We start from the raw sequence: 15,916 nt of genomic DNA on the forward strand, positions 1-15,916 counted from the left end.
AAATTTAAAAAAATTCGGGTGAATGATGTCGCTAAAATCATTAAAATGCCGAATATCAGGAGGTAGCGTTATATAAGGGTTATATGAAAACGTGCACCGACATAGTCCATTTGACTTAACCGTCCTACTGGCCAAATACACATGTGTGCAAAATTTCGACCTTCTATCTCGATTCGTTCGAAAGAAAGCTTGATAACAAAAGACAAGCTAAATCGTCTTAGAATTTTACGCTGATCCTGAAAATATATACTTTGTAGGGTCTATCATAAATATTTCGAAAAGTTACAAACGGAATGACAAAGTTAATATACCCTCCATTGAATGGTGAGGGGTATAATAAATTCCTGGCGAAAATATCTTGCATTTTCTTATTTTCGAAAATATGTATTTTTTCCTTTGCATATCCTAAAACGGCTCATGTGGCGCCAAAATGTCAGCTGGGATAAAGTAGTTTTATTTATTAATCTCGTACAGGTCCCTCCATCTATAGAAAAATTCTTCCGGCTATTTTATTTACGCAAATTAAAGCTCTCTACTATTATTCAAAGCATACTTTTAGGCATCCAACATGATCTCAATTGTTTTCAGCCAAATAGTCGCATTTTCATTGAAAATATGACAAAAGTTCTCTACAAATTAAAACACTTTTCATAAAGGTTAGATGTCAGGTTCTCCCCCACTCTTCCACGAATTACAACAGTAAATGGTTGATTTTCGCCGTAAAACATTTCAAATCTCAATTTATTTGACATCGAGCGCAGGCACTTAATACCTCGTTTAACATTCACATATGAGTGCTGCTGGTAACATTCATTTTAGCTGCGCATCTATGGAGATAATAAATGTTGGGATTATTTTCCAATGAAGTGATTTAATTGCATTTGTTTGGCAATGCATTGGGGAAAACCTCAGCGAGAAAAACCCGTAGCAATATTGAGGCAGCATGAAAATCCATTTGTTGAGCGAAACATGACATGGTGGTAAAACAGGATTAAATGAAACACCATTTTCATGACTTGAAGCCCGACCCCATTCGTTGTAGTTGCAGAAGCTTTTAATTTTTTGGGGAGCTTCGGAATAAAAACAGAGATTTCATAGAATAGCTATTGGGAAATGTTATGTTCAGGATTCGTTTGTCATTTATTCGTTATTGGTGGCTAGGAAATGTATATCTGAAACTTCAACTTTATATGAATAAATAAATATTAAATTTTATATGAATATATTATTTAATAATGACGTAAGCCCAAGCCCACTTTTTTCCGAACTATTTATCCCCACCAAAGAAAAAAAAAAACGTACGTATTTTTTTAATTTGTTTTTATATATTTATTCAATACAATTAAACAAAAATATTTAAAATAAAATTAACAAAAAACAAAATCCAAAAAAATTATTTTTTTTTAAATAATTTAAAAATAAAAATATTTTTTTTTATTAAAATTTCAATTTAGAAAATAAATTTTGTAAAAGATTTGATAGAGTTTCTTTGACATGACTAAACAGGATTAGAATATAATTTTGATATGGTTTAAACGGCAACACTTGATTGTTGACGTCTGCAGTATTGACGGCCGCGTTTATTGGCTGACCATGGTCATGGTTTTCCTGGTCTTTTTTTCCTTCTTTTCATGGGTGATGGTGACTTCCTCTGCAAGGGGGTAGAGAAAACAATTTTTAATAAATTATAAATTAATTCAGAAAGGTAGTATTGAAAAATAAAATTATAAAATAGGTGAGCTACAATTATAGTTGAAAATCCTACAATTCTAGGGATAAATAACGAATTTTCAAATGGGTCGTAGATTTTTCTAAAAAAAATCTGATTTGATTGGAAAAAGGTAGTATAGGGAAATACAGAAACCCTAATCTCACCATATTAAAAAGAGAAAACTGAATCATAGCATATTTGTTTTAAAATAAAAGGAAATACTTCAAAATCGATGCCTATGTGATGTGGGGGTTATATCCAAACTAGGTCTGAAGCTGCTTAGTTTCAATACCGTGAAAGTTCTTAAACTTTCATTGTAGTTTCCCTGGTTAGAATTGGTCGGAATTCAAGGTAATGTCGAAAATGTAAATGGCAACGCTATTGACATATTTGAGGGTTAACGGCTATAAAAAAAACGGTATAAAAATGAAGCATACTTTTAGGCATAACATATTTTGTTAATAAACCCCCACAATTGAAACTATTCCTGTAGACTCAAACAGCATGGCCGAGAATTGACTTTAATAGCCTAGATTTTCATATTATGCAGGTATAAACTCCACCCCCCCCCCTCTGAAAAATTTTTCCCTGATTCCTGAAAGTCATACTCTGAAAATAATTCTCTTCACTTAATATTTGTTTAATATTTTTCTATGAGAATCCAATAATCTCCGAGGAATTATCTCTCAAACCCAGAGACCTGAGGAGAATTTTTTTTATAGAAAAATGTATTCTTCTGAGAATTGTTTTTTTCTATAGAAAAAACTTCATCTCCAGTCCGACTGAGGAGTGTTTTTTTTCTATAGAAAAAACTTCATCCTCAGTCCGACTGAGGAGTGTTTTTTTGCATAGAAAAAACTTCATCCTCAGTCCGACTGAGGAGTGTTTTTTTCTATAGAAAAAACTTCATCCTCAGTCCGACTGAGGAGTGTTTTTTTCTATAGAAAAAACTTCATCCTCAGTCCGACTGAGGAGTGTTTTTTTCTATAGAAAAAAGTTCATCCTCAGTCCGACTGATGAGTGATTTTTTTCGATAGAAAAAAAGTTCATCCTCAGTCCGACTGAGGAGTGATTTTTTTCGATAGAAAAAAGTTCATCCTCAGTCCCAACTGAGGAGTGATTTTTTTTTCTATGGAAAAAGGTTCATCCTCAGTCCCAACTGAGGAGTGATTTTTTTCTATGGAAAAAGTTCATCCTCAGTCTCACAGAGAAGTGATTTTTTTTTTTCTATAAAAAAAAAGTTTATACTCAGCCCGGTCCACTGAGGAGATTTTTTTTTTTTTTTTGTAGAAAAATGTCATCATCCGGTCCACTGAGGAGAGATTTTTTTTCTGTAGAAAAAGTCATCCTCAGGCACACTTCTAAAGCAAAACTCTTCTTCGCCGAAAATTGAAAAAAACTTAATTTTCTTAAACTTTATCTTTACCCCTTCCCTTTTCCCTTCCTCCATGGACTTTCCGTAATCCTCTACCATACTCTCAAATACTTCCCCTTTTGCTCCACCTTCTACTCACCTTCAAACTTTTGTGGCAAAGTTTTGATAGTCTCAATGGTCTTGACATTCTTCTCGCCGGGTTCAATGATTTCCTCTTCATATTCCTCAATGATTTCCTCCTCTTCCGATTCATCGGGATTGGAGGAGGGGACGGGATCGTAAACAGTCTTTACAGCCTTCTTGACAATGCCATCGGCGGTAACGGTGGTGTAATGGTATTCAGTACCACCCTGGATTTTGATGGTTTCAACGGTGGTTACATCACCGGGATTCTCGCCAGGCACAACCTTCTTGGTGCCAGATTCCGATTTCAACTTCTTGGTGGTGGTGACATTTTTGTGCTTCTCAGCATCCTTCAAGGTCTTCTTGTAGGCCTTGATTTCCTCTTCGGTCAATTCACATTCCTCCTCTTCGTAGACAGTCTTGGAAGTGGTGATGGTCTTGCCCGATTCCAGCTGGGTGGTGTAGGTGTATTCAACGCCACCGGGCACATGTTTGGTGGACACGGAAGTGGTGTCGTTTTGTACAAAATCAGCTGGTGGTGGTGGAGCCTGGGTCTTGTTGACCTTCTTGACGATCTTCTTCTTCTTGCCGCTGTCGGTGTTGTCGTTGAGATTGGAAGAGGTCACCGATTTGATGGACTGCTCGGTTTGAACGGAGTTCTTGCGAACGGTGCGGTTGTTTTCGGTCATTTCATAGTTTTGGGTAACACGGCGAGACTCTTCAATGGTGGAGGTGTTCTTCTGGGTCTTTTGCACCAATTTACGGCTGTCAGTGGAGTCGGTGGACTCAATGGAGGCCTTGCGTACAACATTCTTCTTGGCACCGGGTTTTTGGTTATCTTGGGGTTTGTATTGGGCGGCATCGGGGAAGGGAGTACCCTCGGGCACGGCATCAAAGAAAGTCTTGGTCTTGATGCTCTTGCTGCCATCCTCGTTGACGGTGGTGTAGACCTCCTCATAGCCACCTTCGATGGCACGGGTCAACATGGTGGTTCTCTCATCAATGCGAATCTCCTTGTTCATGCGTTTCATAACGGTTTTCTTGGCCTCCATTTGTTTTTTCATCTCCTCTTCGGTCACCGGCTTGGGATCGTAGAAGGTCTGAGTGGAAGCCTTCCAGCCACCGCCAGGTTGGGGAGTGGTGGTCTTGACCTGATAGCCACCATCGATTTTGAAATATTCAACCTTGACGCCGGTCTTTTCGTCGTATTCAACTTTGCCGTGTTCAATATCAGCAGAGGTCAACATTTCTGTGAGTTGTGGTGTGTGATGGTGGGGTGTTGTAACAAAAACGGTGTGTGGTGAATTTGTGTGTTTTGGTGTTGTGTTGGGGAAGTCACCATTTATTTTCAAAGAGGGGAAACAAAGAAAAGTGTTGTGTGGTGAGTTTTTGGTACTACTTGAGGTGTATTTGTGCTCAGTGTTAGGGTTACAAAAGCATTTACAGCCTGTGCCGTTAATAGGAAAGCCATCTGATTTTTTCCATAATTTAACAAAAAAATTAAACTTATTTACATGCGTTACAAAAAAAATCGTTCGTATAATTAAAAAAATTAACTATTTAAAAAACAGTGTGAGTTTGTACTAAATATTAATTCGTTGCCTTCACATTTTTGGGTTAATCAGACATCCACAGCCTGTGGTGAAATTTCAATTCGTTGATGTCCATACTTTATGAAGATCATCGGCATGAAGCATCCGTAGAGCTTCAGCACTTTCAGTAATTGTTATTTAAATCGGTGTGAGGCCTTGGCCGACTTCGATTTCGGCTGTCCGGCCGATACTGCGGCCGCCGCAATTCGTTGTATATTTGCCGTTGTGGAAAAGCCATTTTGGTTATTGCCATTGTCATTAGTAGCAGTGGCAGCTGATTCCTCATCTGTTAGCAAATCAGGGTTAGAAAGCCATTGGGAAAATTGTAGTGGGAAAAATAGAAAGAAAAATTATCACAAGGATTAGTTTCAGCAGTTGTTAGAACATTGTGCGGTGGAATTAAAAACGGAATGATGTTTTGTGTGTGGTGTTTAGTGTTTGTTTTTGTAGGGGTGGTAGTGTATTGGTGAGCGGGTGGGTTGGTACAAATGCTGCAACAAACGAAAATTATTTTGGCATTTTAGTTTACTACAAACTATTAATGAAAAAAATGTTATTTTATATAAATTTATATATACAGTATAACATCACAATGTCAAAAAGTGCAATTTCAATAAGCATTGATAATAGAACCTTATTTGTCGGTACCGAATCTACTATTCACAATTTTTTGCATTTTTTCTTTTCTTTATTGGCTCAAAAAGGTGACGATACGTAAGAAGCTTGGCTCCGACGATAGCAGAATTCGAGTGCAACTCTCTCATTACTTTATAATGTGTCACTTAATGAGCTATGCTATAATGCCAAGCTGCTTAAGTTGATTAATACAATTTTACTCAAATGTATATTATGTTTGCAGGACTTTGGGTATTGGAAATGGTCCATGTAGGTCCAAGTCTTCGTATAGCCCCTATATAAAGGTACCTCCCGATATTCGCTATTCTGATGATTTTAGCGACATTATTCACCAGAATTGTTTCAAATTTGGTATTTGATATTCGTAATGGATGCTACAGCCTATGACAGAAAATTATCTGTGCAGGTCCATGTCTTCGTATAGCCGCCAAATAACGGTACCTCCCAATATTCGGTATTTTGATGATTTTAGCTACATTGTTTACCGATTTTATTTTTATGTTTTGCATTTAAATATTTTTAATTTTTTATTATATTTTAACATTTTTAATGGATTTTATTGTTGCCAAAGGCGTTCCAAATGGTGGAGGGTATTCAAAGTTCGGCCGGCCGAACTTACAGCTTTTTTACTTGTTAGTGTTTCCTCACAATTTTTACATGTTAGAAGAGTTTTCCTTTAAAAACTTCAATTCCAAAATTGGTTTGGCAGTTCATTGCCCCAGCAGTTGTGTCGATGCGACTACCTGTATTCTTCTACCATGATTTCACATTTCGTTATGAATCAGCTGTGATGAATGACGCGTGGTAGAAGAATATAGGTAGACGCATCAACGCTTGCGAACATTGATATGTCAAAATTTTAAAATTGTTTTGTCAAAAATAAGTAGACTTTTATATATTTTCTTATACGATGCAAATTGTTAGGAGGTTGTTACAATATGCATTTCTCAACAGTTTTTACAAATTTTTATAATTTTTCATTCAACATTTTCAATTCCAAAATCGGTTTGACAGTGCATTGTCCCAGCAGCTGTGTCGGAGCGACTACCTGTATTCTTCTACTATGGAATGACGCGTCAATTCTAACAGTGAGTTTACACACACAAATATTTGAAAAGTTTGGGCATGGAAGTGAATATGGAATCAATTTGAATTATGTTTCTGAAAGGAAATATGAGCATATCGTTCATTCATCGCAATTTTAAGACATTTTTAAAAATAAAAATAAATATCGAATATATAAGAAAACCTGATGCATTTCATTTCAAACAATTCTGACTAAAATTTCGAGCTTAAACTATAGCTGGAAATGTTCCCACACAGAGCAAATTTAACAGTCAATAAAAATTATGCTGAGTCAGAGAGAGGGAGAGAGAGACTTTGGCACAAACGACTGTTGTGGCAGTTCACAAACTTACCGAAGGGGCTGAGATCTTCAGACAGAAGGGGTGAGGCATATCCCCAGGAAGTCAAATTGGTGAAATTGCCGCCAGGTGAGGAGCTTGAAGAAAGGAATTAACCAATCAAGGTGGGCATGCGATGACGAAGTGGGGAAAATTCCTTTCTATGACACCAGTTGGAAGAAAGTTCTATGCTAGGGAAATGAGAATGTGTTGTCTCTGTCTGCAACACAAGTCAGACAAATATGCAATTTAAGACAGCATACGCCATTGCACGTGAACGAGGCTTTAGCGATAGAGAATAACAATTTTTTTAGTTATGAAAGGATGGCGGTTGAAGATGTTTAAAAAGAATGTAGAGAGTTTAAACGTAAACGCCAAAGAAATAGCTGTATGTTACGGAACTACGAGCAACGAACATGAAGCTTGAGTGTAGCCTGAAGGTTGCTGTAGATGCCAATGTTAGCCTTAAAGAGGGCTACCGGATGCCATCCGGTTAGTAATTGGAAGGACTTGAAGTAAACTCTCTGTTTCAACACTATTAACTTGGTGGCGTAGATTCAGTTGACATTTTCCAGATTTATACGGATCAAAGTCTTAACGCGGTTGCACTTCAAAATGCTGTGCCAATCAGTTCAAAGAAACTATTTCACGAAAGGAATGTTCGAAAGTATATCTAACTCTTTCGTACCCATTTTGCCATATTTTATATTGATACTATCAATAAAAGCAAAATTTATTCAAATAAAAAATTGCTAACATAAATCGTTTATTTTGTATTGAAGAACTGAATTGAAGATTTGTTTCACGAACTAAATGGTTTTAACTATCGTCTTTCACTTCTACATGGTCGTTCGAACTTTTCCCAAGAGTTTTCTTTATGCAAAAATGGATGAACATCGAAAATCCTTTGTCAGATCTCAGGGCTTTAAAAGGTTTCCATAGACAGAAGACTTTTGATAAGTAGAAGACCTTTCGAAAACTTTCCATAAATATATAGAAGACTTTATTTGACTTTTTATAGATAAAATACCTCTTCTACTTTCTATAGACAACATGAAACAGCTCTTTTACAGATTATATATCTTTAACAGATTTTCTATGGATCCCAGAGTTTTTTTTAAGTTTTTTTTTTTTTAACATAAAAAATCAAATATTAAATAATAAGTAGTTAAAGCAAAGAAAAAAGCAGTAGCTTCGGCCGGGGTGAACTTTGAATACCCTCTACCATCTGGAGGGAATTTGGAAATTAAAAAAAAAAATACATTGAAAAAATGCCGAATATAGGGAATTACCATTATATTGGGGTCTATACGAAGACATGGGCTTTCACAGGAAGTTTTCTGTCACCATTACGAGCTTTAAATACGAAATTTGAAACAATTCCGACCGCTAAAATCATAAAAATACCGAATTTAGAAAGGTACCGTTGTATGGGTGTGTGATATGCGAAGAAGTGGACCTGTATGGTAAAATTTCTGTTATAGCTTGCACTTCCCACTAGGAACATCAAATGCGAAATTTCAAACAATTCCGGTAAACAATGTCGCTAAAATCATCAAAATACCGAATATAGGGAGGTATCGTTATATGGGGGCTATACCAAAACTTAGACCTACATAGCCAATTTTCAATACCAAAAGTATTGTAGAACATACACACATCTGAGATAAATTTTATCAACCTACTTTAATTCGTTCGGAAGGTAGAGAGATTTGCACAGACAGACAAACGAACGGACGGACATCGCTAAATCGATATAGAATTTTATGTTGGTCAAGAAAACATATATATTCTTTGTGGGGTCTAAAATGTATAGTTCGAGGTGTTGCAAACTGAATGACAAACTTAATATACCCTCCATACTATGGTGGGGGGGATAAAAACTTACATGTAGGTAGTAATTAATCATTTACACAAAAAATAAAACGAAACAAAGTTTCTAAATTAAGAAGATCAAACCATATAATAATTAAACAAAAAATTTCATTGCTTTGTCATGTTTTTAAGTGTTTTTAATTAATTCAATATCAATTAAAAATATATCCAAAACCTAACCAAATTATGTTCTCTTCTTAGAACTTAGGATTTAACGAAAGTTTCGTTGATTTTAATGTTATCGGAATATTAATTTTGACAATAATACATTTTATAGTTACATTTCATGAGGACACCTGTGGGGCAAAGTAAAGACAAACGTAAAAATATGTATGCAAATTCATAGATTTTCAAGAATTTCAAGAAGAATTGTCACTGTTCAATTGTATTTTGTTTGGCCTTTATAATGAATTCAATATCAATTTATATGTCTCAAAAAATCCAACAAAACTATGTTCGAAGAACGATTTTGGTAATAATACACTATACACTCAAGTTCCAAACAAATGCACCGTTCCAGAACTTCCTAGAATATACTAGTTTCCCAATTCTTTTCGATATCATAATGGAAAAATCGGTCAATTATTAAATTTTGGCAGGTTCTGGAACGGGTCATTAATAAAACAGTAACACTGATGACACCTGTTGAATAGAGTAAAAAGAAAAAATTATAATTCACATTTACATAATATACACAAATTGATGACTCTCAAACGTAATCGATATATATGAATAAAAATTATTTTTTAATGAAATGAAATAAAACAAATAAACTACATTGAAAAGGGTTGATAATAAAAATTTTATTCATTCTGGTTTTCTGTGTTGTTTTTAAAATTTATACACAACTTTTGGCATATGAAACGTTCACACTATAAATTACAAAAAAAAAAAATAATAATAATAATAATTAAATCGAAATGACATTAAGACACGATGATGAGGCCATAACAGACACACACACGCACTCTCACAAAACGTGGTTCTCTCTTTCTCTACGATAATTACAACGCCACACAACAACTCAAGTTCTAAAGAAATGCAAATGCTTTTGTGATTTTGTGAAACGATTTGATTTTTTATTTCAATAAATTTTGTTATCGATAATTCGATGTTTCTCAATGGTTTTTGTATAAAAATAACTTAATGAGGGTCTTAAATTTCTATTTAAAAAAATTTGAGTTCAAATGTGGGGCTTTTCTATACAAATGCAGTTGGTTGTGTTGGTGGTGGGGGTGGGTAGTGGTGTATTGCATTGTTCTCTTTGATGAACTTGTGCAGAAATGAGTGGTTATCGATCATTATCGATAAGAATGAATTTACGCTTTGTGTGTGCAATTTATGGGGGAGATTCATCCACTCTATAGTTAAACTACATTGTAACAATGTAGGGGAGTGAGTGCAATGATTTTCTCCCCCGTGAGTTGTGGAAAATTTGATTTTCATTCATGGGTGCTGGGGTGAGTGAAATTATAAATGAGTTGTATGAATGCATTTGTGTTGGTGTGTGCTGTGTATGTGCGTTTTTTTTATTTTTTAATTTTTCTTTTAAGAGCTACCCGTTTTGTCATCATCTGCTGGCTTATTTTCCAGGGTCTGTGTTATTCTCTTCCAAATGTTATCGAAGGAATCACGGCCCATGTAATCAACTTGTCCAGATTCCCAGCATTGACGACGCATCAAATGCTCGTAGGCTTCTTGCTCGGGGGTGCGGGGTTCACCCAAACGTAGTTGTGACAAAGCACCAGCTAAACCGGCCTGTAAAATAGAGACAAAGTAAAAAATCGATTAATTTCTTTCCATTAACTGCGAAACTCAAACATTTAACACACAAATATCCCCAAGGCCCATTAGACTACTTGAATTTTGCAACCAGTTATCCGAAAAGGGGGGTTATTAAATAGCAGTCTATTTTGTTGTATAATATATAAATCGAAATAAATACAAAATAATCGATTTCATGTTACCTTAAAGGAAGATTACTATAGAATGTTGGTAGGTACATATGTAGGTATGTATGTATGTTTGTTTTTATGTAATTGGTAGGTAATTGGCAACTCTAAATAGGATGAACAACTCTAATCAACTAATCTATATGTAAATGCTATCAACACAACTATGATGGAATGTGAGATGTGAGAGTGGGTGAGTGAGTGAGAGAGATCGTTACAAGAGATGTTATGAAGATGAATTGGACGAAACACATGGCAATACAATACTGTGCAATCAAATGATAAAATCGATAAGTGACGATAAACTCCCAAAACAATACGCATGAGAAACAATGACCCAACGAGATTCCACAACCACACGGAGCGGACTAAACAACAATGCGGTTTTACAATATCGACATATTCATATCACTAAAAATGTTTGGCTAGGTAGACAACAGCACCACCATTACGATGATAACCCCACAATTTCGACGATGACAACGACAACAACAAAAAATGTTTACTATGTTGAGAAGGCGAAATGTAAATGCAAAACTCTCGATAAAATGATTTCGATGTTTGATATTTTTTAAAATAATTTAAAATAAAATTATACGACCAACACAAAATTTGAAGGAGAATTCTCGATATTAGGAATTTCGATAACTCCTAAGGTTAAAACAAATATATTTTTTAATTCTTCAAATTATAGATAACTTTTTTTGTTCCAAAAAAATTAATAAATATTTTTGAAACATTTCATAAATTCGATAATTTTTCAATGTTGAAAATATGAATTCCGATAAGACCTAAATTCTGTGATTATATATATTTTTTATTTAAATAAGCGAAATGTGAAACCTAATTTACTATATTTGGAATTTTGATAACTTATTACGAAAGTTTACGTAAAATAATAAATATCTTTAAACAATTCAAGTTATCGAATTTCTTAAAATCGTTATTTTTACTAATTGACTAATTTCATTTTTTAAGAAATTAATGAGTATAATTATGAAAAATATTGAAATTATCGAAAATGATAATTTTCATAACAGTCAATTTCGGCTTGCTGTTTCCTGTTTCCAAAACAATAAATACCCATTCTGTATTAAACAATTTTTGGAATTATTTAAATTATCGAAATTCGATTATTTCTCAATTATTTACTGATTTTCTTAAAAATTCGTGAGATTTCTATATTCTTATGAAATGTAGTAACCATTATGAGTACAATTATCGAAAATATTCAAATTATCGAAAATGTGAATTGTGAATGTGTTTCCACAACAATATATAATGGGTTATTTTGCATAGTTTTCGAAAACTGAAAAATATTTTTAAAAATTTTAAATTATCGAAATTATAAAACTTGATCATTTATTACGATTTGTTTTAAATTATTAGGATTTCGATATTCCTCATTATCAATAGTTTCAGAGATGGTCGAAAATGTGAAATTCGATAACAATCGATATATGTCAATTTTTTTAAATTTTTCCAAGTTTTGTTTTTAATTTAGATTTATCGAAAAATCTCCTTTTTCCCGATTTCAAGTGTTATCGAAAATTATTCGTAATACCATTTCTTTTTTTGGAATTTTGACTATTTTCTAAACAAACTGATCATCTATGAGAAATTTAGATATTTTAACAACTTTCTAAAAACATCCAAAAATTTTCGATAAGAGTTATCGAAAAGTTCAAATTGAGTTGTCAATGACTTTTTGAAGACATTAATTAAAGTTGTATTAGTCCTATAGTTTTTTTTTTTTTTTTTTTTTTTTTTAATAAAATGCTTCCCATTATAAAAATATCGATTTTTATCGAGATTATTATCTAGATTTGTGGAGGAATCGTTGACAATCTCCAACATTAAGTTCTTCAGCATTTCTGTAAAAACAATAAAAATGCCTTAGATATTTACAAAAATTTCGATTGAAATGAAAATAATGAAGTTGTGATTTTTGATAAGTGCTATCGAAGAGCTGAAATTGAGTTATCGGTAACTTTTTGGAGACGAAATCACAATTTTCAATATTACAAATTATTTTTAATAAAGAGAACTCTCCATTATGAAATCTCCATCGAGTGTTATCAAAATGCTTAATAATCATTTAATAATAATAATAATAAAAATGATTGATTTCTTATCGACTGTTATCGAAATTCGGTATTTGAAAAACTGACAAATAATTGACCGATTATTTAGGTTATCAAGTGTTATCGGAATTTCAAATTTAAATTTTTGGTATATGTAACCAAGATATATTTCTTTATGCGAAGCGAGTATTCCGAAATTGAGAGTTATTGAAAGTCGAAATTTGAGTTATCGAAAAAATTTCTACCAACAAAAAATACGTTGTTATTTCTTCAATCTTTCCAAATATTTCTTACGTATTTATCATATCTTTATGTTATAATTATATTTTATTATATCTCAAACAATTCGAATTATCGAGAGTTATCGAAATTGAAAGTTGTATTACGAATACATTTCTTTGAGTTTCAAAATATGTGTTCACTATTTTTTTCCGCACAGCACAACATTATTATGAAATATATAAAAGTTTGTAAAGATATTTTCATTATCGAATTTATATATATTTATCGAAATTCTTAATATGAATTATGAGAATATGTCTTGAAATGCAAATTTATCTCGGTATATTTTTAACAATTATCGAAATATTTTTTCATGTACAGTAAGTCAAGTTGTCGAATTATCTTTTTCGCGTTTAATTTTATTTATCGTAGTGAATTATTTCGATAAACTAAAAACTCTGGACAAAGTTTCAAAGATATAAATCTTCATAAATATTTCTATATGGGTACGATAGATATTTCTTGCAATAAAATGCTCAAAATATCAAAAAAAAAAAAATAATATATCATAAATATATCGAATGTTATCGAAATCAATTTAACGTGTTCTCTTTGCATTTACAACACTAAAATGGTGATGGGATATACTATTTGAATGCCCTCAACGGTTTTGCTACGGTTCAATGGTGGTGGTGGTGGTAGATGTGGGTACACTTGTTACCTCATGGTCTTTTAACTGATCGGCAGTGGAGTCTGCATTGTCACTTGATGTTGGTACTTGGGTACTTTCATTGACAGTATTATCGATATTCTTAATGTCATCGTTATCATTTGAATGCAATATGCAATTATTGTCTGATTCAGCCTCTCTGTTACACTGGCACTCTTCTGAGCTTGAGAATGCTTTATTCTCTTCATGGGAACTATACTCTTGTTCATGTTCTCTCTCCTCGTTCTCATTATGTTGTTGATTTTGTTCACAAAAGTCTTGATTATCTTCATGATAGTTGTGTTCTCTTTCTTCTTCTCTTTGTTCGCAATGAGCATCTGTATGCTCTTGATTAGGAACTATTTCAATGTGATAATGCTCTTTCTCTGGCTCTCTGTTGAAACTTTGATTTTCAGACTCATTTGACCAGTGATGCCTCTCTTCTTCATAGTCTCTTGTGGATTGTTCTTGTTCCTCCTGCCGTTCTTCATGATAGTGTGAATGAGAATTATTATCACTATAATGTTGATGCTGATAATGTGTATTATTTTCTGGTTCCGGGGTTATTATGAGTTGAGCCTCCTCTCGTCTCCTTTGCAACTCGGCCTCCCTTTCCTGTTTCCTATAGTAATCTTCCCAAGGATCATGAAATTTGATCTCAGCCTTGTTCTCATAAAATGTATCAATATGTTCTTTATATTGATTGTAGTTGTTGTTATATTCATGTTGCTGTTGTTCCTGTAGATATTGCATTTGTTGTTGATGTTGTTGGTATCTATAACTGTCATAGTTACTTTTCCAGGGTATTAGCGAGGGACATGTATATCTCTAAAAGTTTTTGGAGTTTTTGGTTTTTTGTGAAGTTGGACAATCGTGCCCCAAGGTGAATAAGAAGATGAAAACAAAATGTAATTTTGATAAATAGAAGAGAAAAATAATTTGTGAATAATAGAGGGAAGAGGACGAAAATAATAATTTAATAAAAACCAGAAAGAAAATTTGACGATATTGTTTTGAAAGTTCCTCACGTTTCCGGTAGTGAGAAATGCTTAGATATAGCAAGTTATAAAGAGTCGCTGACTTGTTTCGTTATGCCAAATAAAAGAATTGAAAATTGTGACCCTTTGTGCGTTAGGTGCCACAAGGGGTTCGCAGATATATATCATCTTCACATCTTCTTGAAGAGAGTTGGATGCTTATATCTCTTTCTTTTGAGCGTTTTTTTTTTTCAAAATTTTGAACCCTATGTGGGAGAGGTACCAGAAGTTATGGCCCGATCTCTACCATCTTTGTAACAGATCTTGTGTTGATGGAAATATTGAGATGAGCTAAATCTGAATGAGATCTGATGTTAATTTCGCGTTTTATGAGCTTCATAGATATTCAAAATGTTGACCCTTTGGGGAGAGAACCGGATGCTTATTTTGGATTTTATAATCGGTTTGGTTTCTCAAAACTTTGACCCTTTATGGGGTAGGTACCAGAAGGAATGGTCCGATTTCTACCATCTTTATAACAGATCTTGTGTTGATGAAAATATAGCTAAATCTGAATGAGATCTGATGTTAATTTCGGGTTTTATGAGCTTCATGGATATTCAAAATTTTGACCCATTATGGGGGAACACCAGAAGGAGTGGACCTATATATCCCATCTTCACAGCAGACCTTGAGTTAGTAGAAATATTGGGATGTGTGAAAAAATGAAGAGAACCGGAAGCTTATTTCGGATTTTATGATCGTTTTGGTTATTCAAAACTTTGGCCCTTAGTGGGGAAGGTACCAGAAAGAATGGTCCTATCTCTACCATCTTTTTAACAGATCTTGTGTTGATGAAAATATTGAGATGAGCTAAATCTGAATTAAATCGGATGTTAATTGCGCGTTATATGAGCTTCATGGATAATTAAAATTTTGACCTTTTGGGGGGAGGTACTAGAAGGAGTGGGTCGATGTATCCTATCTTTACAGCAGACCTTGAGTTGATAGAAATATTTGGATGTGTAAAAAATGAAGAGAACCGGATGCTCATTTCGGATTTTATAATCGTTTTGGTTAATTAAAACGTTGACCCTTTGTGTGGGAGGTACCTGAAGGAATGGTCCGATCTCTACCGTCTTTATAACAGATCTCGTGTCGGTGGAAATATTGAGATGTGCCAAATCTGAATGAGATCGAATGTTAATTTTTTGTTGTATGAGCATCATCGTTATTCAAAATTTTGACCCTTTGTGG

At 33.8% G+C, this 15,916-nt stretch overlaps 2 protein-coding genes across 6 annotated transcripts in view; both read right to left on the reverse strand.

Moving 5' to 3' along the window:
- Positions 1 to 1,305: 1,305 nt before the first annotated feature.
- The window catches only part of LOC101890109 (hypothetical protein), a 38,473-nt gene continuing 23,862 nt past the window's right edge, over positions 1,306 to 15,916 (reverse strand). The window contains exons 2-4 of one of the 2 annotated variants that reach the window (XM_059120093.1): positions 6,856 to 7,060; positions 3,226 to 4,458; positions 1,306 to 1,651 (exon numbers count right to left, since the gene is read on the reverse strand). In XM_059120093.1, coding sequence (XP_058976076.1) covers positions 1,581 to 1,651; positions 3,226 to 4,456 — 1,302 coding nt within the window. In that variant the 5' untranslated portion in view covers positions 4,457 to 4,458; positions 6,856 to 7,060 and the 3' untranslated portion in view covers positions 1,306 to 1,580. The remainder of the gene's footprint in view (positions 1,652 to 3,225; positions 4,459 to 6,855; positions 7,061 to 15,916) is intronic. The other variant, XM_011296493.3, reaches the window with a different exon arrangement.
- LOC101889378 (glycogenin-1) overlaps positions 4,725 to 15,916 on the reverse strand; it is a 35,054-nt gene continuing 23,862 nt past the window's right edge. For 2 of the 4 annotated variants that reach the window (XM_005189028.4, XM_059120092.1), the window contains 2 exons: positions 10,275 to 10,473; positions 4,725 to 5,087 (listed from right to left, as the gene is read on the reverse strand). In XM_005189028.4, the coding sequence (XP_005189085.1) occupies positions 4,936 to 5,087; positions 10,275 to 10,473 (351 nt within the window). In that variant the 3' untranslated portion in view covers positions 4,725 to 4,935. Of the gene's footprint in view, positions 5,088 to 9,489; positions 10,474 to 13,694; positions 14,511 to 15,916 lie in introns of those variants that run through there. The other 2 variants (XM_011296494.3, XM_011296495.3) reach the window with 2 other exon arrangements.

The sequence above is a fragment of the Musca domestica genome, unplaced genomic scaffold (assembly GCF_030504385.1).
Source record: "Musca domestica strain aabys unplaced genomic scaffold, Musca_domestica.polishedcontigs.V.1.1 16, whole genome shotgun sequence".
Lineage (NCBI taxonomy): Eukaryota > Metazoa > Arthropoda > Insecta > Diptera > Muscidae > Musca > Musca domestica.